At 36.8% G+C, this 27,060-nt stretch overlaps 1 protein-coding gene and 1 pseudogene across 7 annotated transcripts in view; both read right to left on the bottom strand.

Annotated features, from left to right (window-relative positions):
* Positions 1-27,060, bottom strand: part of PPFIA2 (PTPRF interacting protein alpha 2) — a 503,973-nt gene that overhangs the window by 76,472 nt on the left and 400,441 nt on the right. For all 7 annotated transcript variants that reach the window (XM_070370959.1, XM_070370962.1, XM_070370958.1 and 4 more), the window contains 6 exons: positions 22,087-22,222; positions 20,523-20,743; positions 11,106-11,343; positions 7,303-7,332; positions 2,366-2,496; positions 266-420 (listed from right to left, as the gene is read on the bottom strand). In XM_070370959.1, coding sequence (XP_070227060.1) covers positions 266-420; positions 2,366-2,496; positions 7,303-7,332; positions 11,106-11,343; positions 20,523-20,743; positions 22,087-22,222 — 911 coding nt within the window. The remainder of the gene's footprint in view (positions 1-265; positions 421-2,365; positions 2,497-7,302; positions 7,333-11,105; positions 11,344-20,522; positions 20,744-22,086; positions 22,223-27,060) is intronic.
* LOC102274654 (intraflagellar transport protein 22 homolog pseudogene) lies at positions 3,424-5,414 on the bottom strand (annotated as a pseudogene).

The raw sequence follows: 27,060 nt of genomic DNA, 5'->3' as shown, positions 1-27,060 counted from the left end.
TAACACCTGTCTTGAGAGTCCTTGTGTCTATCACAATGTTAAAATTACCTATATTCTAGTTCTTATTATTAACAGAGGAATCACAAGGATTGGAAATTTTATAATATCTTCCTTTGAAACTTTTACCAAGCATTATTCAGCTAAATTGGTTACAAGATGATTCAACTAGAAAGTTTATCAGGTAGGGGAAATAAGATGAAAGATAGATGGGTATTAAAAAGTAAGGAAAATGAGTGGCAGTGGAAAGTCAAACATGCATACTTACGGAGTTGCCCAAGACGAGCTTTTTCTTTTTTACCAAACAAACGTCCTATTGAAGACTTGATTCCTTTCTTCTTGGGGGCTTTGTGAAGAGAGTCTTGGCTGCTGTTGGCACTGCCAAGCCCAAGGCTTTCGGGCTCGAGGGAGGCAGATAAACTACTGCAAACATAAAAGAGGGAAAACTGCTTGCTTTGGTGCAACATTCAGCAGGCACACAAGACTGTACCTGTCACAAGACAATTCTGCAACATCCACAAGGGGCGTGCGTGCTAAGTCACTCAGTCGTGTCTGACTCTTTGCGAGCCCATGGACTGCAGCCCGCCAGGCTCCTCTGTCCATGGGCTTCTCCAGGCAAGAATACTGGAGTGGGGTGCCATGCCCTCCAGGGGATCTTCCACAGGGTACATAAGACCTAATTCCTTGATAAAGGCACCAAAGGAGGAACAAGTAGACTTGAATGCTACTTTCTCCTTTGCCTCCCATGTTTCTTCTTAAGCACATTAAAGTATGATTTCCTCAGCCTTAGGGCCCTCAGCCTCCAAATTTTCTCTAGAAAATATTTTTCCTAGTATTTTTCCTTATTTTTCATACAATATCAAACCAATCAATGAACATAGATTGGTTTATTAAGTTCATGTGAAGTGACCTTCTATAATTTAGTCCTGGACCCTTTACATATTTCTTTCTTGCAGTTTATTTTTTTAGATCTTTAACATAATGACCTATGACAAGAAATTTAAATATAACTAATGAAGTTTATGCTCATATTCTAGCCCATGGTTTAACTGGATTTTCCTCTTGGTATCTTTCTCAGTTTTTGTGCTTAATTTGTTGAATTTTAAATCATCTGGGTGAGATTTTGAAGTAACAAATCATATACCCTAGTGATCACTGTATATTTTCCTTATAGTTCTCAGGTCTTGTAGGTACATGATAAGCTGAAATGATTTCCAAGCAAGCTGATCTAGGTTCCATCCCTGGTCAATGTATTTAACACTTTTAATAGGATAGGTTCGATGATACTGTTATCATTTTTATAGCTGCTAATTTGACAGTATCATGATGAATTATTTAACTGTACTTATTCATCTTAATTAATCTGAGTTCAGTAAGACAGTAAGGAATCTGCCTGCAATGCAGGAGACCTCAGTTTAATCCCTGGGTCAGGAAGATCTACTGGAGAAGGGAACAGTAACCCATTCCAGTATTCTTTCCTGGAGAATTCCATGGACAAAGGATCCTGGCAGGCTACTGTCCCTGGGATTGCAAAGAGTCAGACACGACCGAGTGCCTAACACACACAACACACTAAGTATAAATTTTGAACCTGGAATAACTTTCACATTAGGAAATAAAAATAAAACAAAGAAAAAATGCTTGATATCACAAAAAAGTCTTTTCAAAAATGTTTATTGTAAAACACATTAGTTAGACGATAGATTCTTACTTAAATCATTATATTCAGTTACATGTTCAGAGATGCTATAAATGATGACAGTGAAAGAACATACATTTAAGATGTAAATTGTATGCTTAGATGTATTTATGGCATTAGTTATTATAGAAATCTGCTTCAATTTTTAGGCAGATGGAAAGGACAGTATGATGAGTTGCTATGACAAATAGGGTATTTTCCCATGTAAACTTATCTCTTCTTTTAATATTTCAGTTTTTTTTTCCTTCTCTAAGGAGGAGCTTTATAGCTGGCAGTAGCAGCACCCATAGGGTGATTTACATACCTGTCTGTTAAAAGTAGCTGGGGTTCAATCATGGACTTGAAGATCTTCATTATCTTTACATTAGAAGCCAAGCTTATAGTCTTGCCTTGGAATCTCTTTAGTTTTTGGTAACTAGTCCTGACCAGTACTTCCTATACTTTGACTCCATTTAGTAACAAGATTAAAAATATACAGTTAATTCTAAAAATGAAAATTTGATCTCAGAATGAAAATTCGGCTTTTTCACAAGTGATATTGTGAAGAGGGAGCAGGAGAATTACAGCTCAAATAAAAAACTTTATATAAATTTTAAGCAGTCTGATAACACTAAAAGGAATACTTGGGGGAGGAGGACATACAGTGGCAGTGCGCTGGGAAGGTCATACCTTCGGGCATCATTATGGTAGGAAGAAGGGAGGGTGTGAGTCATCCTGATGGCTCTAGGGGTAGGGGGAGGAGAAGTTTCACATTTAATGGTTGCTTTATCCTCCCGACCATCTTCTTCTACCACTGCAATCTGGAAGCAAAAAAAAATACACCAGATTCACTTTTTCTAAATTTTAACTGAAACTGATGAAAATAGAGACTCATTAAAGCAAGGCTATTTGAGTAATTATAATATAAAAGCAAAACAAGAAATTTAGGGCATATAAGTCTTACACATAAAAACTCACATTATTAAAGAGCAGGAATTTCATAACTATTTAAAAGTTAAGACACTCCAGTTAAAAGAGACATACACACACATAAATGGACTTACTACATAAAAATATTAGTTAACTGTAAATAAACACCATACATCAATATCTAGGGACTATGGAAAAGCTATCTTGGAATCCATTAAATATATCAGAATGTAAAAGCTTTACAAAGTTATTGAACACATATTTGAACTAATTCACTAAAAATATGCATAGTCATCTTTTAAGTGGGAGACTTTTGAAGTGAGAATTTGACAAAATAAAATGTTATCAGATAGGGTGTTTTAAATCAGGCTAATTAAATGTGTTCCCAGATATTAAAAAAAAAAGCTGCAGTTTATAAGAAAAAAACTTTCTTTTTAAAGTGAGAATAATAAAGGTAAGAATGGAATTTTCGCAAACTGTTTAATTTCACTACTTCTTATGGGAAAATTGAGAAAGACATACAGTTCACCATAAGCAGATGCGATGAAAGGGATTTCTTTAAAGAATTTAGTTCCAAGTCCAGAACAATTCACGATACCATAAATTTTGCCAGAGATGGATATACAGAACTGTATTAAAATAAGACTTTTCAACAACCAACTGAATTGTATGATAAAGATTTTTAAAAACAATGCTGCATTTTTCATAGTACCACTGTGCATTATATATATATATATATATATATAGAGAGAGAGAGAGAGAGAGAGAGAGAGAGAGAGAGAAAGATTGTGGAAACCGTAGCTGAAAGATGTATGGTTCTAGAAGTTCTGATGAAGAAATGTCTCAATAGGGCTATAACAAAAGGTTTAAAACTATGTTCTCGTCTTCTGTCTATAAATGTCTCGCTAGTTTCTTTACATTAAGCTATTATACTTAAGTGTGTTTATATGTGATACTTCATGTATTGGAGAAACAATACAAGTGTCTGTCTGGGCTCTTGTCATTCAAACCTAGGTTACTTTTACCAGCACAGTGCATGTGTTCTCAGTCACTTCAGTCTTTGCAACACCATGGGCTGTAGCCTGCCAGGCTCTTCCGTTCATGGTATTCTCCAGGCAAAAATACTGGAGTGGGTTGTCATCTGTTGTTCCAGGGGCTCTTCCTGACCTGGGATCAAACACTCATCTCCTTCTGCACTGCAGGTGGATTCTTTACTACTGAGCCACCTGAGAAGCCCTTAACAGGATAGGAGATGTTAATAAGATCTCTTTTCTCCATTTCAATGAATATAGTGCTATTAGAAGAATCTTTTTCAAGAACTGCTTTCAGCATAATGTTGATACTATGGAAAACCCTTTCTAAACTCACATCTCATCTAAACTTGTAAAGCATATTTCAAAACTCTTCCTAATACATATTTATGTTTTCACAGTTCCATTATTTTACCAAGATTGTTTTCCACAATTGTTTCTGGGAAGCCTGATTATTTCTGTTTTCAGACTTTTCCTCTGAAACACCCTCTTATAAAACACCTTCTTCTCTCCAGATGGCAGGTCAAACTAGGCCAACTCTCAAAATATCAGCTCTTAAAAACATTATACACAAACCCTTTCGCTGAATAATACTTAAATCTCATGCTATATGAGTAAAGTGGAAGAGAAAGACTTCAGATTCAGAGATGGATTTGAATCTTGACTTCTCTTCTTTATTGAGTGACATGTACTAATTACTTATCTACTCTAAGATTAAATTTCCTTATCAATAAAATAGAAGTGAATATACTCAGTTTAATTTCTTTTGAAGTGCAAATTAAATCACGCATATAACTCCTTACCCTGATATACAATAAATGTTAGTTTGTGGTTTTCTTTCTGTAACCTATCTTTCTTTCTTTCTTTTTTTTTTTTTACAATTCCACAACTTGAATGACATGACATATGGAAGATGGCAAAAAAAAAAAAAAACACCTTGCTTTTTCAGCTCTTTGGAGAGATCTGGGGCAAAGGAATCAGAATTCAACAGTAGGATTTTCTCAGCTGAACTAAGGATAGAGAATAGACGGTAGGGAGTCAACTCCCTGGCTGACTGGTCTTTGGGACAAATAAGGAAAATGCCTTCACAGCCAAAGGGAAATGAGAACCTTCTTAGGTGGATGGACTTCAGGCTCTGCACTGATATTAACTTCATTTGGGATGTGGACATCTCCTCCGGGTCTCTGCTCTCGGACACTAAGTTGATTATGCTTCTTAAATACTGGATGAATTCCATCCTGATCTCTTCCGGGTAGTCCTCAAGATTCAAGTGCACCAGCTTCAGCTTGTTCAAGGGTGGTGCCAGAGCTGGGTTTTCTTTGTAACTTCTGGAGCCTGGTTTGTGGTGTGCAATTAACAGACACGGAGTATTCTGTAAGAACTGCTGCTGAACGAAACAGGAATACCACATCTCAATTTCCTTCAGGTGACTTAGGATGCTGGCATTGAAGACGATCACCACCCCATGAGAGTCCTTCATCAGGGCTGGCCAGTAAGACTCGAATTCTGGATCACCACCACAATCCCAGAGCTCAAATTCACACCCCGCGCCTTCGTTGTTTGCTGGTAACACGTGGATTCTCAAATTCCAGGATTCTCACTCCTTGGGTTAGGTTGTATTCAGTGATGTCAGAAGCTTATGTCAGAAAGTAGGCCAAAATGGTTTTTCCACTCTCGCAGGGGCCCCCAAGGAGGACTTTGGCCTTCAGCAACTCAGTCCCGGGCCCACGCAGGCGCCGCTTGAGTCCGCGCCACAGTCTGCGCGGAGCGGAAGTCATCGCACTATAACCTTCCTTTCTTACCAATCATCTTTCTGTATTCCCTAAATTCCCTGAGGCTTTATTTCTGCACAAGATCTTCCTTTACGTTTTTCCTCCCTCTTATGCACACTGAAATTATTTCACAAATCATATACTCAGATTTCTTCCTGTATTTCCAGTATAATCCTTTTAAGTGGTGAAGGAAGTCAAAGACAAATGGTAATAACATTATGCGTGATAAATTTGGCAGTTGAGAACTAACGGATAGCGTCAAGGAGAAGATACTAAAAGAAGATAGATGATGGACAATAAAAAGAAAATTCAATCAATTTAGGTCATGTAAGCATACTATGATTCCCTTAATTAAAAAAAAAAAAAGTTCCCTAGTTGCAGAAGTATTTGGGCATAGGCTGATTATCACATCTTGAAGATGCTGAAAAATAGATTTATTTATGTATTGGATAGTAGGTTGAATCTTTAAAATTTGTCCCATCTGATTTCCTGAATCTGAGCTCTTCCACTCTCAATTATCTAACACAATGTTATTTGGTGAATCTGAACTTTATTCCATTTTGTTTCTAACCCAGGGATCAAACCCAGGTCTCCTGCATTGTGGGCAGATTATTTACCAGCTGAGCCACAAGGGAAGCTTGTTTCCTATACCCAAGATTTATTCTCTTGACTTCATTCTAAACAGGAAAGTAGTATCTGGAGCCATGCTGAGAATGCCCCTCCCTGGGCTAGCTAATTCCTAGAGATAGCAAACTATGTTCCTGGAGTGTGCCTTCCATATGCACACCAAACACTCTAGATCAGTATCCCAAATCATCTTTTCTATCTGGCTCTTGCACTCTGATTGTGGTTCAGTCACTAAATTGTGTCTGACTCTTGCAAACCCCTGGACTGTAGCCCGCCAGGCTCCTCTGTCCATGGGATTTCTCAGGCAAGAATACTGGAGTGGGTTGCCATTCCCTTCTCCAGGGGATCTTCCTGACCCAGGGATAGAGCCTGGGTCTCCTGAACTGCAGGCAGATTCTTTACCAGCTGAGCTATTAGGGAAGTCCTTACCCTCTAGGAGGCACTATTCTTCTGCCTTAATCATCACAGGCTAGGTGTCAGACAACTAGAGATAGACCCTAGACCCTATGACCCACTGAAATGATTCAAACTAGTCAGTCCTAAGCCTGCTTACCTTCAGTTCAGTTCAGTTGCTCAGTCGTATCCGACTCTTTGCGACCCTATTTACCTTCACAATAAACATTCCTGCCCATGATTTCTCCTCACACTTTCTGAGTCCTGACCTGGTGCTTCCCCTTGGCCAGACATATCATGGCATGCCCGGGCTCTTGGGAAGTATGAGTAAGAAGCTATCTTTTATCTTTTATTAAAAAATAAAAGCTATCTTTTATTTACTAAAGATAGTAAAAGCTATCTTTTATCTTTTATTGGTAATTGTTTCTTGATTTGCTTGTCTTATGTAACTAAGTAAACTCTGGGAGATAGTGAAGGACAGCTAAGCCTGGTGTGCTGCAGTTCATGAGGTCACAAAGAATCAGACATGACATAGTGACTGAACAACAACAATGTTAAAACCTACATTTTAAAACAAGCATCACTATTCTAGTATCAACAGTAAACTGTCTAATTATTCCAAAAGAGGTCTATAAATTCTGTGGAAGATCAGGATAATTTAGTCCCCACAGTCTAAATATTACCCTAGAAAGTATAAACAATTTTATCTTTAGACATTTGTTCTTATGATTGCATTTAAGCAATTCAAAAGCACTTAAATATTTTTAATATTTTTATGTTAATAAAATGCTTCAATTATCAGAAAGATAATTTTAAATCTTTCATAGAAAAAACAACATTCAATTAATAATCATATCAAAGAAATGTACAGTACCTTTCTCCGATGTTTCCTTAGATCACTTGGCTATGATTGGCAGTAATAAAAACAACACAAAACAGAACCAGTTAATGATTATCATTTGGCCAGGTCACAAACTTAAATAGTAGCTATAATTTAACTTTCTTTTTTTAAACTTTCATTCCATTCTTTTCAAAATAAATGTATTTTAATCACTATAAAAGCATTCTTCCAGGGAGCTATTTTCAAGAGGAAACTTCCTAGATGGCAAGGTAGAGGGGCAGGTCTTCATGAAGGGATCATGTGTACGTGCCTGAAACATGAGCTGTGAGACACAGACCTTAGGGAATATGAAACATACATGAAGTGACTAGCCAGAAGTAAATATGGGACTATATCCTCCCAAGGAAATATAGATGGGAGTAAAGAAGATTATGTGTAAAGGGAGAGCCAATGCACACATAAGTAGTTTATAAACATTCCCTTTTATCTTGCCTATGCGGGCCTTGGACCTCCTTTGGGCAGTTATGCTATTCCTATGTGATCTCAAACTTTCTGACATCTGAAATACTGAAAGCTTCTGCTTTCTCAGATGCTATTACCCAAATACCGAAAACTCTGGCTTCAGTAAGTACAGCATATATCTGCGGCTTCTGTTTTCTTCATAGTGCTCTCTTACAGAATTAAACAAAATGAAAAAGTTATTTCTTTATGACCTCAGATAAAACTTATTCACTTAATATTTGTTAATTTTTCTTATGTAAGGAAAACACTTGTTAAACTATTTCAATACACTTTACATTTCTGTTGCCATGGAAAATTGGGTTGATTTACCTCATTCAATATTCTAAATAACTAGATATCACTAACGTTATTTATGCCTCTGGATTTGTGGTGAGGTAAAGGTAGATATCAATAGGTTTTACCACCAGGACAAATACCTATGTTTGCTAAATATGTAAATATAAACAATATGAGTGAATACAATGTCTTTTAAATCTCTGCTTGTCTGTCCCTAAAATTTCAAATTTTGCTTTTATTTCAAATTTATATTCAAACATGAATTACATCCAACAAAATTATTTTTTTCTCCAGTATTTTCTACAGGTAAAGGAAAACCTGTCTTTCACCGTAACAAAAATGAATTTGATGACAGAGTTCTACTAGGTGATAAGGACCTCCTGGATTTTATTTTTTGTTTTATTGAGTCAGATATTAAACATTTTAAATGTTTAATTTTTGTTTACTTTTTTCCTTTTTACCCTCAGGAAATTCTCTAAATAGCTTTTAAGTACTCTAATTATAGTATAGTAATGTTCATTTACCATTGTTTTATTTATAACTGCTCAAGAAAATGCATGAGAGCAGTGGCATCCTATTCATACACAACCAAACATTATGTCTAAATGGATACAAATATATTATTTTGTTATTATAAAAATAACAACACTATCAAGGGTTATAATGCTAATATATAATGAAAATACTTAAAAGGTCAAAATAATAGGCTGAAAAAGTGTAGAAAATAATAGCAGTACAGAAATAATCAAAGTTCTCTTGGCTTGAATGCTAAGTAAATTATACCCTTGTGGGCCAATATTCTTACTACAGCTTTGATGACAAGTAGATCATCAATATACATAGCATAAATTGCACATGCAGAAACTAAGCCAAATACAATATCATTTTTAATGACTCTAATCAGATGGATGGTTCCCGGATTTTAGAGGGGAGGGCATACCCCACGGCCTGTGGGATTTCAGTTCCCTGACTAAGGATCAAAACTGTGTTCCCTTTAGTGGACGTGTGGAGTCTTAACCACTGGACCACCAAGAAGTTCGGTTCCTAGATTTCTAAAATAAGGAGATCATAATTTGGTCATAGATCAAAATGTAGCTCAGTATATTGGGTTAGTTTATCTTAGTACACTGGCTAAAAGGTTGTGCTGTATCTAGCTGGGATCCGCTTTGATTAGTTGGTCTTTATTTGGATTTTCCATCTGGAAATAAGCAAGGAATAGGACATGACTGAAGCGACTTTGCAGCAGCAGCAGCAGCAGGATACTCAATGGTTGAAGGAGGTATTTCCTTTTTAATTTTTTTTCATCATTTCTCTTTTATATAGATTTTATTGCCTGGAAGTTTCATAATTGTAAAGACTTTGGATATAGGAAATACTGCCTCATAAATAGCCTTCTGTTCCAATTTTCAGTGCAAAATTAAAGAAAAACATACCTAAACTGATATACATAGGAGAAATTTTATGAAGATAAAATCTAAAAATCATTTATTTACAAGGTAGTTTTCCCCTTGGGGTGAGAATATTATATATATACACACACACACACACACACACACAGACATACATATATGCACACATGTGTGCATTTATATATATTAATTCTAATGCCATTTTTTACCACAATACACATTATTGCAACATATTTTTTTAAAGATTTATTTAACGATCATTTAGAAATTGAATTAAACTTCATTGTTCATATATTATACACACGTACACAGATGCAGGCATTGTGACACTTTTTATAGAGGCTTCACAGCCTTCTGACCAGAAATACTATATACACTTATATTCATATTCTTCTGTCCTATTATTAATTTCTCCTCCATTTGTTATACTTGTACTAGATTTTTGCAGAATATCATCTAGTATTTTATCTATTTACATTTTAATTAATCTCCATCTCCAAACTTTTATTTTTAATTTAAATTTTATTGTTTTAATATAGTTCTAATATTCATGACAAAACATAGATTTTCCCCTCAGAATATTTACATCTTCACTATTGTTGTCCTTTCAACATATTTCCCAGGTAATCACAGAAAATATATTGAAATATATTTCCCTCCTAATCACTGAAAACAACAAAGATAAAATAGTATATGCTTTTGACTTAGCAAATTTGAAGAAAAATTCAGCTCCTCTTTACTAGCTGTGTTGAACAAGGACACTTATCCATACTCTCAACATTTCAATTACTTATGGTCAAGATAATGCCCTTAGATTTTCAAATGTTATCATGAGAATAAAGTGACTAAACATCATGACAGTCAGCAGTCACTCTGCCTATATTATTTTTGGCAAGGGGTATTTTAATTTTTCTTTCATATGTTAAAAGTACTTCGTAATTTAGATTTCTGACTTTTAATCTCAAAGGAAGATACATGAAATAAAAGATTAAAGGATAAAGAAGGGTGAAACTTTTGACATGGAATTATAAGGCTCAGGAAATTGCTGCTATTGTTTTAGAATTTAAGCTCTTCTTTTAGAATTATAATTTTACATTATAAAATTATAACATTCTATGTTGGTGTATTGAAGCAATTATAATAAATATTTTTGAAACTGTGTTAAAAAAAAAACACCCAGTCTCAATGTACTTCATCAAGATGTCATCAGTAAAAATGAACTTAACGGTTTAAATTATTCAGATTTCTGATGTGATATTTAGATTTCTGCTCTTCCTTCCATTTACTAATTATGTGGCCTTGGGAAATTATAGCTGTGTAGGCTTCATTTCCTTATTTTACAGTTGGATTAATATTTGTACTTATCACATAGGTTTTTATTAGGCTTTGTTTCCTCATTTATGAAATGAGGAAATATTAATGTGAAATATTAATTTCATATTTATTAATATTTCATATTAATATGAAATAGTTGGATTAATATTTGTACTTATCACATAGGTTTGTTAAGAAAAAGAGAAAAATGATAAAACACACAGAAAGCTTTTAGATGAGAAGAAATATCCAATAAATTTTAGCTAATGCATCAGTAATTCTAATGGAAGCAAAGGTTCTCTGGACACATCATACCAGTGTCATGACTCCCATCCGATCCATTTCCCTGGCAGGACTTCGAGGTGTGAGCTTTGGTGTTGAGTGTCCACTAGGGGGAGACGAGCTGGCCAGCGAAGAAGCTGTGACCGAGGCAGTGATGGAGGTACCTGGGTGGACCCTTGCTAAATTCAGGCCTTCCAGACTCACACTAGCCACTCTGTTCTCAATTTCTTCAGCACGTAACTCTGTGGATTCTTTTTCTTCTTGAATTAGTCTGAAAGATATTAGTTTAATTTTGATACATTACATGTTGTTATAAAGTTATTAATATTTGGAATTCATCAAATAAATAAATGAATAAATAACTGAATATTTTTATATCAAATCTAACATTTTTATTTTTTCCCTAGACAATATAACTTTCAATAAATTCCAGAGAATTCTTGGCTGAGAACTAGAAAATCTTTTTTTTCAAATGACATATAATCCCTTGGGTTTACAGTTTGATACCCTTTCTATACTGCTGCTGCTGCTGCTGCTAAGTTGCTTCAGTCGTGTCCGATTCTGTGAGACCCCATAGACGGCAGCCCACCAGGCTCCCCCGTCCCTGGGATTCTCCAGGCAAGAACACTGGAGTGGGCTGCCATTTCCTTCTCCAATGCATGAAAGTGAAAAGTGAAAGTGAAGTTGCTCAGTCATGTCCTACTCTTCACGACCCCATGGACTGCAGCCTACCAGGCTCCTCCGTCCATGGGATTTTCCAGGCAAGAGTACTGGAGTGGGGTGCCATTGCCTTCTCCGTTTTCTATACTGCTACCTGTTAAAACTCTTTTAAAACTTTGAGTGTCTAGTTAATTACTGCCTCTAATCTTAATCTTACATTTGTACTTAGGAACTAATATGTGAGACTTTTAAGAACTCAAGTCTCAACAAGGTCATTGGCTCTTACCTCCTATCCAGTGAAAAAGTATGATTGATAGACTCCTCAAAAAATGGTCATTCATAATTATAATTTGACCAAATAAAACCCTGACTTAGCCAACTTGCTTTTACATAAGCACTAAGCAATTTAAATAATGTATATATGCTAGATAGTTAAATGTTTTAAGAAAAACTATTGCTGTAAATGCTTTTGAGAAGACAAATCACTATTACTATTTTTCTTTATCAGGGAGAAATTTCAAGAATATACATAAATTATTTATTACAAAGAGAAAGAATAAAGAACATTAGCGGGGTTGCTGCAAAGATCCTATTTAAGCTGAATCTATACACAATTTGCATATTGTTATAATAAAACTGTGTACCCATATAATTTATTTGAAAAATGGGGGTTAGAAACATCTCTCCTGAGATCAGTTCAGTTCAGTTCAGTCGCTCAGTCGTTTTTGACTCTTTGCGACCCCATGATTCACAGCATGCCAGGCATCCCTGTCCATCACCAACTGCCGGAGTGCACACAAACTCATGTGCATCGAGTTGGTGATGTCATCCAGCCATCTCATCCTCTGCCATCCCTTCTCCTCCTGCCTTTGATCTTTCCAAGCATCAGGGTCTTTTCCAATGAGTCAACTCTTTGCATGAGGTGGCCAAAGTACTGGAGTTTCAGCTTCAACATCAGTGCTTCCAATGAACACCCAGAACTGGTCTCTTAGGATGGACTGGTTGGATCTCCTTGCAGTCCAAGGGACTCTCAAGAGTCTTCTCCAACACCACAGTTCAAAAGCATCAATTATTTGGCACTCAGCTTTCTTCACAGTCCAATTCTCACATCCATACATGACCACTGGAAAATCCATAGTCTTGACTAGACGAACCTTTGTTGGCAAAGTAATATCTCTGCTTTTTAATATGCTGTCTAGGTTGGTCATAACTTTCCTTCCAAGGAGTAAGCATCTTTTAATTTCATGGCTGCAATCACCACCTGAAGTGATTTTGGAGCCCCCAAAATAGTCTGACACTATTTTCACTGTTTCCCCATCTATTTCCCATGAAGTGATGGGACCGGATGCCATGATCTTTGTTTTCTGAATGTTGAGCTTTAAGCCAACTTTTTCACTCTCCTCTTTCACTTTCATCAAGAGCCGTTTTAGTTCCTCTTCACTTTCTGCCATAAGGGTGGTGTCATCTGCATATCTGAAGTTATTGATATTTCTCCCAGCAATCTTGATTCCAGCTTGTGCTTCTTCCAGTCCAGCATTTCTCATGATGTACTCTGCATATAAGTTAAATCAGCAGGGGGACAATATACAGCCTTGACATACTCCTTTTCCTATTTGGAACTAGTCTGCTGTTCCATGTCCAGTTCTAACTGTTGCTTCCTGACCTGCATACAGATTTCTCAAGAGGCAGGTCAGGTGGTCTGGTATTCCCATCTCTTTCAGAATTTTCCATAGTTTCTTGTGATCCACACAGTCAAAGGCTTTGGCATAGTCAATAAAGCAGAAATAGATGTTTTTCTGGAACTCTCTTGCTTTTTCCATGATCCAGCAGATGTTGGCAATTTGATCCATCCTGAGATATCTTCCTCTTAAGTATAAATGGATTACTGTGATTTCCAATGATATATAATCTTTAATTTCAAGGTAATGATCACCACAAAGTTTTCTTTTTACATATTTACTTTGGAAAAGTTTGGCAATTTCTTACAAAACTAAACATACTCTTAATATATAATTCAATAATTGTGTTCCTTGATATTTACCCAAAGAATATGAAAGCTGAGGTCCACACAAAAACCTGCACATAGACGTTTAGAACAATTTTATCCATGATTGTCCAAACTTAAAAACAACTAAGATATCCTTCAGTAGGTGAAGGGATACATAAATTGGTACATTTATACAATGGAATAACATTCAGTGCTAAAATGAAATGAGCTATCAAGCCATGAAGAGACATGGGGGAACAATAAATGCATATGATTAAACGAAATAAACCAATCTGAAGAGGCTACATATTGTATGAGTCCAAATATATGACACTCTGGAAAAGGCAACCATGGATACAAAAAAAAGATTAGGGATTTCCAGGGGTTGGGATGGGGAAAGGGATGAATAGACAGAGCACAGTGAGTTTTTCGGGCAGTAAAAATATTCTGTCTGTATGATATCATGATATTGGGTATATATCATCATAAATTTTCCAGACAACCAACAGTGAACCAAAATGTGCAAATACTGTTTGATTCCTCTGATATGAGGTATTTAGAATAGTCAGGTTCATAGCATCAGAAAGTACATTGGTAGATGCCAGGAACCAGGACATGGGGTAGGGTGGGGAGGGTGAATGGGGAGTTAGTGTTTAATGGGGACAGAGTTTCAGTCCAGGAAGGTTAAAATTCAGAAGATGGGTGATGTTAAGAGTTGCAGAACAATGTGAATGTACTTCACGTTACTGAACTCTACAGATAAATGTGGTTAAAATGTTGTTGTTCAATTGCTCAGTCATGCCTGACTCTTTGAGACCCCATAGACTGAAACAAGCCTGGCTTCACTGTCCTTCTCCATCTCCTGGAGTTTGCTCAAACTCATGTTCACTGAGTCAGTGATGCCATCCAACCATCTCAGCATCTGTCATCCTCTTCTCCTCCTGCCTTCAATCTTTCTCGGTATGAGGGTCTTCTCTAATGAGTTGGTTCTTCATATCAGCTGGCGAAGTATGGGAGCTTCAGCTCCAGCATCTGTCCCTCCAATGAATATTCAGGACTGATTTTCTTTAGGATTGACTAGTTTGATCTGCTTGCGGTCCAAGGGACTCTCAACAGTCTTCTCCAACACCACAGTTCAAAAGTATCAATTCTTAGGTGCTCAGCCTTCTTTATGGTCCAAGTCTCACACCCATACATGACTACTGGAAAAACCATAGCTTTGATTATATAGACCTTTGTGAGCAAAGTAATGTCTCTGCTTTTTAATATGCTGTCTAGGTTGGTCATAACTTTTCTTCCAAGGAGCAAGTGTCTTTTAATTTAATGGCTGAAGTCACCATCTTCAGTGATTTTGGAACCCAAGAAAATAAAGTCAGCCACTGTTTGCACTGTTTCCCCATCTACTTCCCATGAAGTGATGGGACCAGATGCCATGATCTTTGTTTTTTGAATATTGAGTTTTAAGTCAGCTTTTTCACTCTCCTCTTTTCACCTTCATCAAGAGACTCTTTAGTTTCTCTTTGCTTTCTGACATAAGGATGGTGTCATCTGCATATCTGAGATTATTGATATTTCTCCTGGAAATCTTGATTCCAGCTTGTGCTTCATCCAGCCCAGCATTTCACACGATGTACTCCTCATATAAGTTAAATAAGCAGGGTGACAATATACAGCCTTGGCATACTCCTTTTCCAATTTGGAACCAATCCATTGTTTCATGTCTGATTCTACCTGCTGCTTATTGACCTACATACAGATTTCTCAGGAGGCAGGTTAGGTGATCTGGTATTCCCATCTCTTTCAGAAGTTTCCATGCCACACAGTCAAAAGCTTTGGCATGGTCAATAAAGAAGAAGTAGATGTTTTTCTGAAACTCTTTCTTTTTCGATGATCCAATGGATTTGGCAATTTGATCTCTGGTTCCTCTGCCTTTTCTAAATCCAGCTTGAACATCTGGAAGTTCTCAGTTCACATGCTGTTTTAGCCCAGCTTGAAGAATTTTGAGCATTACCTTGCTAGCATGTGAAATGAGTGCAATTGTGTGGTGGTTTGAACATTCTTTGGCATTGCCTCCTTTGGGATTAGAATGAAAACTGACCTTTTCCAGTCCTGTGGCCACTGTTGAGTTTTCTGAATTTGCTGGTATATTGAGTGCAGCAGTTTAAAGCATCATCTCTTAGGATTTGAAATAGGTCAGATGGAATTCCATCACCTTCACTAGCTTTGTTCATAGTGACGTTTCCTAAGGCCCACTTGATTTCATAGTTCAGGATGTTTGGCTCTAGGTGAGTGATACACCATCACAGTTATCTGGGTCATTAACATCTTTTTTGTATAGATCTTCTGTGTATTCTTGCCACCTCTTCTTAACATCTCCTGTTTCTCTTAGATCCATACCATTTCTGTCCTTTATTGTGCCAGTTTTTGCATGAAATGGTTAAAATAGTATGTTCTATATTATGTGACTTTTACTACAATAGTGTTAGTCGCTCAGTCATGTCCAACTCTTTGTGACCCCACGTACTGTAGCCTCCCAGGCTCCTCTGTCTATGGAATTTCTCAGGCAAGAATACTAGAGTAGGTAGCCATTCTCTTCTTCAGGGGATCTTCCCAATTTACAGATCAAATCCAGGTCTCCTGGATTGCAGGAAGAGCCTTTACTGTCTGAGCCACCAGGGAAGCCTCTTTACCACAATAAAATGACATTTAAAAAAAAAAAGGTGAACCATAATGTAAATTATGGATTTGAAAAATATGCTGCATCAATGTAAGTTCATCAGTTGTAACAAAAACTACTCTTATTAAGGATGTTGACAATGGGGGAGGATATGCATGTTTGAGGCCAGGAGGTATATGGGAACTCACTCCACTTTTCTCTCAATTTTGCTCTGAATCTTAGACTTCTCTAAGAAATGACATTATTAAAAATTCTAATATAACTACTCTTATTTATAATATTTCATTTACACAAAGAATATGAATTCTGTTAGTCTGAAGTTTATTATCATGGTGCCTTTTAAATTCACCCAAAGCAAGATCCGATGCTGTAAAGATCAATATTTCATAGGAACCTGGAATGTCAGGTCCATGAATCAAGGCAAATTGGAAGTGGTCAAACAAGAGATGGCAAGAGGGGATTGTCGACATTCTAGGAATCAGCGAACTGAAATGGACTGGAATGGGTGAATTTAACTCAGATGACCATTATATCTACTACTGCAGGCACGAATCCCTCAGAAGAAATGGAGTGGCCATGATGGTCAACAAGAGAGTCCAAAATGCAGTACTTGGATGTAATCTCAAAAACGACAGAATGATCTCTGTTCATTTCCAAGGCAAACCATTCAATATCACAGTAATCCAAGTCTATGCCCCAACCAGTAATGCTGAAGAAGCTGAAGTTGAACGGTTCTAAGAAGACCTACAAGACCTTTTAGAACTAATACCCAAAAAAGATGTCCTTTTCATTATAGGGGACTGGAGTGCAAAAGTAGGAAGTCAAGAAACACCTGGAGTAACAGGAAAATTTGGCCTTGGAATATGGAATGAAGCAGGGCAAAGACTAATAGAGTTTTGCCAAGAAAATGCACTGGTCATAGCAAACACCCTTTTCCAACAACAAGAGAAGACTCTATACATGGACATCACCAGATGGTCAACACCGAAATCAGATTGATTATATTCTTTGCAGCCAAAGATGGAGAAGCTTTATACAGTCAGCAAAAACAAGACCAGGAGCTGACTGTGGCTCAGACCATGAACTCCTTATTGCCAAATTCAGACTTAAATTGAAGAAAGCAGGGAAAACCACTAGACCATTCAGGTATGACCTAAATCGAATCCCTTATGATTATAAAGTGGCAGTGAGAAATAGATTTAAGGGCCTACATCTGATAGATAGAGTGCCTGATGAACTATGGAATGAGGTTCGTGACATTGTACAGGAGACAGGGATCAAGACCATTCTCATAGAAAAGAAATGCAAAAAAGCAAAATGGCTGTCTGGGGAGGCCTTACAAATAGCTGTGAAAAGAAGAGAAGTGAAAAGCAAAGGAGAAAAGGAAATATATAAACATCTGAATGCAGAGTTCCGGAGAACAGCAAGAAGAGATAAGAAAGCCTTCTTCAGCGATCAATGCAAAGAAATAGAGGAAAACAACAGAATGGGAAAGACTAGGGATCTCTTCAAGAAAATCAGAGATACCAAAGGAACATTTCATGCAAAGATGGGCTCGATAAAGGACAGAAATAGTATGGACCTAACAGAAGCAGAAGATATTAAGAAGAGATGGCAAGAATACACAGAAGAACTGTACAAAAAAGATCTCACGACCCAGATAATCACGATGGTGTGATCACTGACCTAGAGCCAGACATCCTGGAATGTGAAGTGAAGTGGCCCTTAGAAAGCATCACTACGAACAAAGCTAGGGGAGGTGATGGAATTCCAGTTGAGCTATTCCAAATCCTGAAAGATGATGTTGTGAAAGTGCTGTACTCAATACGCCAGCAAATTTGGAAAACTCAGCAGTGGCCACAGGACTGGAAAAGGTCAGTTTTCATTCTAATCCCAAAGAAAGGCAATGCCAAAGAATGCTCAAACAACCGCACAATTGCACTGATCTCACATGCTAGTAAAGTAATGCTCAAAATTCTCCAAGCCAGGCTTCAGCAATACGTGAACTGTGAACTTCCTGATGTTCAAGCTGGTTTTAGAAAAGGCAGAGGAACCAGAGATCAAATTGCCAACATCCGCTGGATCATGGAAAAAGCAAGAGAGTTCCAGAAAAACATCTATTTCTGCTTTATTGACTATGCCAAAGCCTTCGACTGTGTGGATCACAATAAACTGTGGAAAATTCTGAAAGAGATGGGAATACCAGACCACCTGACCTTCCTCTTGAAAAATCTGTATGCAGGTCAGGAAGCAACAGTTAAAGCTGGACATGGAACCACAGACTGGTTCCAAATAGGAAAAGGAGTTTGTCAAGGCTGTATATTGTCACCCTGCTTATCTAACTTATATGCAGAGAACATCATGAGAAACGCTGGACTGGAAGAAACACAAGCTGGAATCAAGATTGCCGGGAGAAATATCAATAACCTCAGATATGCAGATGACACCACCCTTATGGCAGAAAGTGAAGAGGAACTAAAAAGCCTCTTGATGAAAGTGAAAGAGGAGAGTGAAAAAGTTGGCTTAAAGCTCAACATTCAGAAAACGAAGATAATGGCATCCGGTCCCATCACTTCATGCGAAATAGATGGGGAAACAGTGGAAACAGTGTCAGACTTTATTTTTCTGGGCTCCAAAATCACTACAGATGGTGACTGCAGCCATGAAATTAAAAGATGCTTACTCCTTGGAAGGAAAGTTATGACCAACCTAGATAGCATATTCAAAAGCAGAGACATTACTTTGCCAACAAAGGTTCGTCTAGTCAAGGCTCTGGTTTTTCCAGTGGTCATGTATGGATGTGAGAGTTGGACTGTGAAGAAGGCTGAGTGCCGAAGAATTGATGCTTTTGAACTGTGGTGTTGAAGAAGACTCTTGAGTGTCCCTTGGACTGCAAGGAGATCCAACTAGTCCATTCTGAAGGAGATCAGCCCTGGGATTTCTTTGGAAGGAATGATGCTAAAGCTGAAACTCCAGTACTTTGGCCACCTCATGCGAAGAGTTGACTCATTGGAAAAGACTCTGATGCTGGGAGGGATTGGGGGCAGGAGGATAAGGGGATGACAGAGGATGAGATGTCTGGATGGCATCACTGACTCGATGGACTGAGTCTGGGTGAACTCCAGGAGTTGGTGATGGACAGGGAGGCCTGGCATGCTGTGATTCATGGGGTTGCAAAGAGTCGGACACGACTGAGCGACTGATCTGATTTGATCTGAAAGATCAGAATCCCAAAGCAAGGTTTAATAACGTAACATAGTACAACATTAATAATGTTTAAACACATTCCAATGGAAAAACTGCCTCCTCTTCAAAAAAAAAGAAATTTTGTACTTTAAAATGATTGGCCATACACGACTCCAGAAAAACCTGGTGAGAGGTGACATGGTTTTGCTAAATAAAAAATACAGTTTTAAACTCTAGGCATTCTATTAATTGTAAAGGAAAATCAAATTAGAGGAACTAGTTGAGTAAGAGATAGGTTGAAGTTTAATCAAACTAAAGATCCAGTTCTACTCAGATATTCAATTCATTTGGAAAACTGATCGAAGATTTCACCTTTATGTCATTCATTTATATTGCTCTAATATCATTGACTGCAAGGAGATCCAACCAGTCCATTCTAAAGGAGATCAGCCCTGGGATTTCTTTGGAAAGAATGCTGCTAAAGCTGAAACTCCAGTACTTTGGCAACCTCATGTGAAGAGTTGACTTATTGGAAAAGACTCTGATGCTGGGAGGGATTGGGGGCAGGAGGAGAAGGGGACAACAGAGGATGAGATGGCTGGATGGCATCACTGACTCGATGGACGTGAGTCTGAGTGAACTCCGGGAGTTGGTGATGGACAGGGAGGCCTGGCGTGCTGCAATTCATGGGGTCGCAAAGAGTCGGACACGACTAAGTGACTGAACTGACGTGAACATCATTAATCTGCATTTTTCACATATGTTTCTTATGAAAGCTGTCCTAAGTTTATCCTGGGAAACTGTGAAACTGTACATTATGATTCCGTAGACGCAGGGTGAGGTCTGAGTATCTGGATGCCAGTGCTTCTGATTTGATGATCACAATTTTAGAATCAAGGTCTACCAATCCCTTGAGACCATCAGAAATCATTGAACTCACCTGATTTCCTTGTTGATAGCATCCAGTTGTTCCTGAAGCATCATGGCCAGTGTCTGGGCATCAGAATGACCACTTGGAGAGAGAAGATCCATTGAGCTGAAAATTGTTTCTCTATCGTCATCATCAATGTCAGACATCTCTGTGTCACTTTCAAAAGGGTGGCTGCTTAGCACTCCAATTTGTTGAGTTCTATTCCACTCATGATCTCCAAGAGATTTCACCTGGATGGTAAAGGAAAAATTACAGTATATTTCATCTTGCTCATTTTCAAAGCACTATTTTGAAAATAAAAACCAAAAACACACACGCTTTTATAGCTTCCTTGGCAAAAGCAGAATTGATTATTAACATTTTATTTATCATGTCAATAAGATAGTTCCTTGATACTTAAGTAATGGAAGGTACTAATTTCAGCATAAATATCAATATTTTAATAGGAATAAAAATGTTAAACTTCTGCATGATTTTTAGTTCAACCTCAATTCAAGGTAGTACTTATTTTAAAGCATCTATGTTTCCAATGTTTTCACGTTTTGTAAATCTAACAATCTCTATTTACTTGTACTTAAGCATTTCCATTTCTTATACTATTAATAATTAGCCTGAGGGAACACATATTATCACACAATAAATTACACAGGAATTCTTTCTCCTGTATTCTAACAAAGTAGCAAAAACATTGCAAAGATTTAATTTAATCTCCACTGCTCTGGTTGCTTAAATGCCTCATTGATTTTTTTTAAGCCCGAGGCACATCAATTTACATGACTATGTTTTTAAAATTAATACAATAAATCCTCCATATGAGTAACAGTCTTAAGTAACCAAGAGACCAGTGCTTGAAATTTCAGGCTATGACCTGAAGGCAGGAGATGGCTGAAAGAAAGAGAGCAGTCCTAGATTTCCTGCTATTTACAAGTGGGTTTTCATTTTTGTGATGATGTAAAATGATTTTGGGGGGGACCACAAAAGTGATATTGCCCAAAAAGCCATTTTTGGCCACATGGCATAATTTGAAATCACTCAAATATAGATACAATTATCTTATCACTTGGCTGACTATGCAAGGGAGGACACATAAAATTCCTGGGCTTCAATTTTTTTCATACATGAAATTAGTATAAAATAGTACTCAATTTATAAGGTTACATGAATAAATACTTGACACATGCTTAGTTCAACTTTTGGTACCTAGAAGGTGTTTTATGTTGGACTTCCCAGATGGTGCTAGTGGTAAAGAACCTGCCTGTCAAAGCAGGAGGTATAAGAGATGCACGTTCGATCCCTGGGTCGAGAAGATCCCCCAGAGAAGGGAATTCTTGCCTGGAGAGTCCCACGAACAGAAGAGCCTGGTGGGCTATAGTCCATAGGGTCATGAAGAGTCACATATGACTAAAATAACTTAGCACGTGCACAGGGGTTTTATGTTAGCTATAGTTAAAAAAATCTGTCATATATCACACTTGAAACTAACACAAATGAATGCTTTCAGTATAAAAATACTATCCAAAATGGAAGCGTGTATTTACTTAAACCATCAAAGACTTGAAATCAAAAGCTTAACCTTTGTCTCATCTCTCCGCACACCCATGCGGCCTCTCCTTGGTCTTCTTATCACTTTGGTTGTTCTGTAATCAGACTGGCCGTCCACTAGGGATCCAACAGAGTACCGCAGCTCGGCGGAGGTGTCTAGATGAGTTCTGGAAATGAGGAAAACTTATCAGCAAATCACCATCCACCACTTAATTGGCAACAAAACTCAAACGCTCAAGGGGGAAGAAAATATGTTATGAATCTTAGAGGTCTCTTCAGAGGCTTACGTCATACATTCCAGTCTCAGGTTCATTCTGAAGATCAGGTTCTTTTTAGAATATTAAAAAGCCTTTCTGTTCATTCATTATCATTTTCAAACTCCCTAGTCAATTGAAACATGTTAAGATTGACAACCAAAATCCACTGGCTTACATTCTGACAACTCTGTTTTATTTTGAGCTATTTAGTGGATAATCCAATACATTTTATTTATCACTGTGTTTGTTTTAAATATTCTTCATTAACCTAAGAGAAAAATGAGTAAACATTTTGAGTCACTGCATTATCTATTTTCTACTGTTTTATTTTTCAATTTAGGAAATTAACAAAATACTTAAAATCAGATTGACCTAAGGTTAATAATTTTTTTTTTTTTTTTGAAAATAAAATAGGATAGTCCATCAGAACAGTTTTTCAGGTTTGGATAAGACATTGTTCCAAAAATATTAAGGAAGAATCTTTTAATAAGCACATTCAATTCTGAAATCTGCTTAGAGATAAAACACTTTGAAAATTCTAATTGGAAAATATCATCAGACTAGTTTTCAATAAACATGAAAATAAAGTACATTGTAATTGAAGTGCACTAAAGGTTTCTCCAAGTATATTATTTATATATGGATTTATATAAAATTAAGTTTGCAGCTATAGTAATGATGATAATAACAAATGCAACATGCTGTCATATAAATGATCCATCATCAATAGGAAATACTCTTAAAGCTGTTTTCTCTTGAACCTGGGGCTTCTGTTGATCTACTCTGCTCTTACTCTCAGTTCTCTTTGCGGACAAAAACAAACATCTCCAAATACTTGGCAAGACTATAAAAGGTTAGGTGAGTTCTGGGTTTTTGAAGAAGTAGAAGACACTGACTTAATTGATGCAGGTTCTTGTTTAGCCCAATTGGATGTTAAAACAGACGAACTAAGGAATCATTCTCCAAATAGATGACAGCTATTGTTTTTATAGCAGCGAACTTGAGGCTTAATCAGGCAAAATGGCTTTATTGTGAATTAGTTATATATTACAAACTAGCCAATCAGGCCATAGCCATTAAATGGCACAACTGTCAGTCTTTATTTATAGCAGAGGATATAAATTTCATCAAGACAAAGATCAGATTTTAGTCACCACTGTGTGTTCAAGGAGATATTCCTAGAATATAATAAGAACTTGATAAATATCTGGTAAGACAAGAAATGAATGCAATTGATTATATTAATAATATAGTCCAGACTGTCCAGGTCAGCATATTCCCTGTTTAAGGACCTTTATTAGTCTGTGGCTGCTTAGGGTAATGTCTCTTTGGGCACTAGAGTTTCTAAAATTATAACTCATCATGCTAGGAGTATTGTTTTCATGTTGTTTTATCTCTCAATTCCAGGTCATCAATAAAAACACTAAACAAACACAGATCTGGTCCCATTGATGCCCTCCTCAAAACTCTTCATTGTTCTTACAAAGCCCTCTACCTGGGCTTCTACTTCCCAGTTTCATTTCCATTTACTCTCAAAGTCAAACTTTCTTTTGCTTCAAGCCTTTGAACATGCTATTCTTTCTGTCTCTTCACACATTTATATGATTACTATTTCTTGTTTCTATTTAAGCTGAGGCTTAAAAGTCTCAACGTCATATACTACTCTAGCTCCTGGTGAATGTATTCACATTCCTGTATGAACGTGAATTCCCTGTGAATGAATTCCCTGTGAATTCCCTATGAATGTGAATGTGTTAGTCGCTCAGTTGTGTCCAACTCACAGAGAGTCCATGGACTGTAGCCTGCCAGGTTCCTCTGTTCATGACATTTTCCAGGTAAGAATACTGGAGTGGGTAGCCATTCCCTTCTCCAAGGGATCTTCCTGACCAGGTCTCCTGCATTGCAGGCAGACTCTTTATTGTCTGAGCCAGCAGGGAAGCCCTGACTTCCTGAGGATTACAGGAAGCCCTGTAATCCTCAAATTCGTATTTGTGCATTTTCCATCTGGAACATGTATTCTTCACTACCATCACCTATCTCCAATGTTACAACATCTCACAAGTAGAAAGCACTTAAGTTATCTTGAAAGAACAAAAGACCTGAAGCAACACTAATTGTAGGAAAGCGTTGCTATTACTTTATTGGAAGCAGTTACTCCTCACCTCTCTCCTTTTATTCAACTCTGATCTGTCAGAGGCAGTATTTCCCTATATTTCAATTTTTAAATTATTTTTGGTGTACAATATTTTGAGAGGCATTGGCAGATAGATGGAAGTTACAACACAGTCCCTGGTTCCCTTAAACAAGGAACCATGAGGTTTCCCCTCCAGGATCTCCTGGGACTCTTGAATACAATCTCATAAAGGAACTTGCACAGATAAGTAGATATGAATTTTCTTGGAGAAAACCTGTTGCTCATTTCTCTGCTTCCTGGGATGTCCTTTCTTGTCCTCTGCAATTATCCAGATCCTAACCTTTCTCCAGAGATGAGCCAAATGAGGCCTTTTTCCAGTCACTTTGGAACTCATTTTTCTTTCTTATCATCATTGTCACCATATATATCACTGAATTAATAACTTCAGTTCAGATATATAAATCATAATAAAACATTAGAAAAATGAACATTATTTTCAAAACACTATATTAGTAGAGGATATTAGTCACTGTCTTACGCACTCCAGCTCATCTCTTCCTACTTTCCCACCTGTAAGATCAAAAACTAGATGAAGTTCTCGTGTACTTTGTTTTCTTTATTTCTTTTTCAATTGTGTGCACTCAGAATATGATTGTTCAAGAAATAATTTGTTTAATAAAGTTTCAGTTGTCTCTTAACTTTTTATAAATTAGCTGTCTTAATAATTCCTATAATACTGTATATTTGTGAGTTGATTTACTGTTTACAAAACACCCTTTTCTCACTTGTCTCATCTGCAAAGTAAACTTGTCATAAAATGTTATTTTATATGTAATTAATGTAAATATATATATATTTAATTTGAATTTATTAAGGAAAAAAGGGTTTTCCAAAATCAAACAGTTATTTTGTTATTATATGCCTAAGACCTAGGAATGTCGACTTAGTTGTTTTTAGTCTAGTGTTTCCTCTACAACCTGTTGTACCAAAGAATAGTTGTTCCCTATGTAGTTCCCAGGAGAAGGCGATGGCACCCCAGTCCAGCACTCTTGCCTGGAAAATCCCACGGACGGAGGAGCCTGGAGGGCTGCAGTCCATGGGGTCGCTAAGAGTCGGACACGACTGAGCGACTTCACTTTCACTTTCATGCACTGGAGAAGGAAATGGCAACCCACTCCAGTGTTGTTGCCTGGAGAATCCCAGGGACGGCGGAGCCTGGTGGGCTGCCATCTATGGGGTCGCACAGAGTCCGACACGACTGAAGCGACTTAGCAGCAGCAGCAGCAGCATGTAGTTCCCAGGCTTCCCTGATGATTCTTCACTGTCAATAAATGTCACATTGTTCAGCTGCCATGATGACTCACTACAGTGATAAACTTTTAGATAGCACTTTTACAACTCTGTATTTCTGAGACTGAAGGTAAAAAAGACAATGAAATGGCCATTTGGTCCTAATAAAATATACATTTATTGATTGAATAATGCTAGTTCTGTGTATTTACTCTGTTGGCGTTTTCTTTCATCTTTACCATTATCAGCATCATCATCACCATGTATATCACTGAATCAATAACAAGTTCAGATACACAAATCATAATAAAACATTAGAAAACTAAACATTATTTTCAAAATCAAAGATCTACATATCTAAAAGTTCCTTGGGTGTATTTACATCTGTAGAACTGATTCTTATATTAAACTGAATTCAAAATTCTGAAGAGAATATAAGTACTTTTAGGATTTTTTTTTATTTGGATTTTTCACTTGAATGCTTGAAAAATGCTTTACTGGATATGCATTTCTTCAACAATATCTATTGAGAGTCATATATATATATATACACACACACACACACATATATATATATATATATATATATATATATATATATATATATGTGGGGTGCTGAAATTATAGTACTCAAAACAGGCAAAGAACTCCAACCCTTGTGGAGCTAACATTCTTAGGATAAGCTTAAGACCAAAAAAATGGACTTTTATAATAGAAGTCTGTGGTGGTCAAAAGTTTCAAATAGCTGATACTGTGTTGTTTAACAAATAAATGCTTGTTATTAACTTAGATATATATCTATCTACATAGTAAATAAGCATCTCTTTGCTTTTTTTTTTAAAGATGAGGTATTGACTCAAAGCAGCTGAGTACAAATAAATTTACTTGAAAAATTTTTAACATATTTCTCCTTTCCTCTTTTGCCTCGACAAAAACAGATCTTTACCAATGATGAGTAAATATAAGTAATCATAACCAATGATGCTTCTTCAGTAACAGGAAACACTGAAAGCATTTCTGCATATAGAGAAAATGACCGATGCCTCTTACTAGAAAAACATGTAATCTCTGTATCTATAGCTCCATGTCTTAATGTATGGTTTATAATATATAAGAAGACATATATTTCTATATATATTAAATGAAGAATACAAAAGGTAATGATTTATATTTTATTGCATGTGTGAGGAAAGAATTACTAAATTAAAGAATTATTTTGGAGCATAGAAACTATAAATCAGTAAGGAATCAAAATAGGGCAATGCCTGCTGAACAACAGAAGGCATTTAGTTATTTTATTTGAGGAGATACAAAACCCATAAGA

The sequence above is a fragment of the Bos mutus genome, chromosome 5 (assembly GCF_027580195.1).
Source record: "Bos mutus isolate GX-2022 chromosome 5, NWIPB_WYAK_1.1, whole genome shotgun sequence".
Lineage (NCBI taxonomy): Eukaryota > Metazoa > Chordata > Mammalia > Artiodactyla > Bovidae > Bos > Bos mutus.
Note: the sequence above shows the minus strand (reverse complement) of the source record. Positions and strands in the feature narration are given on the sequence as shown.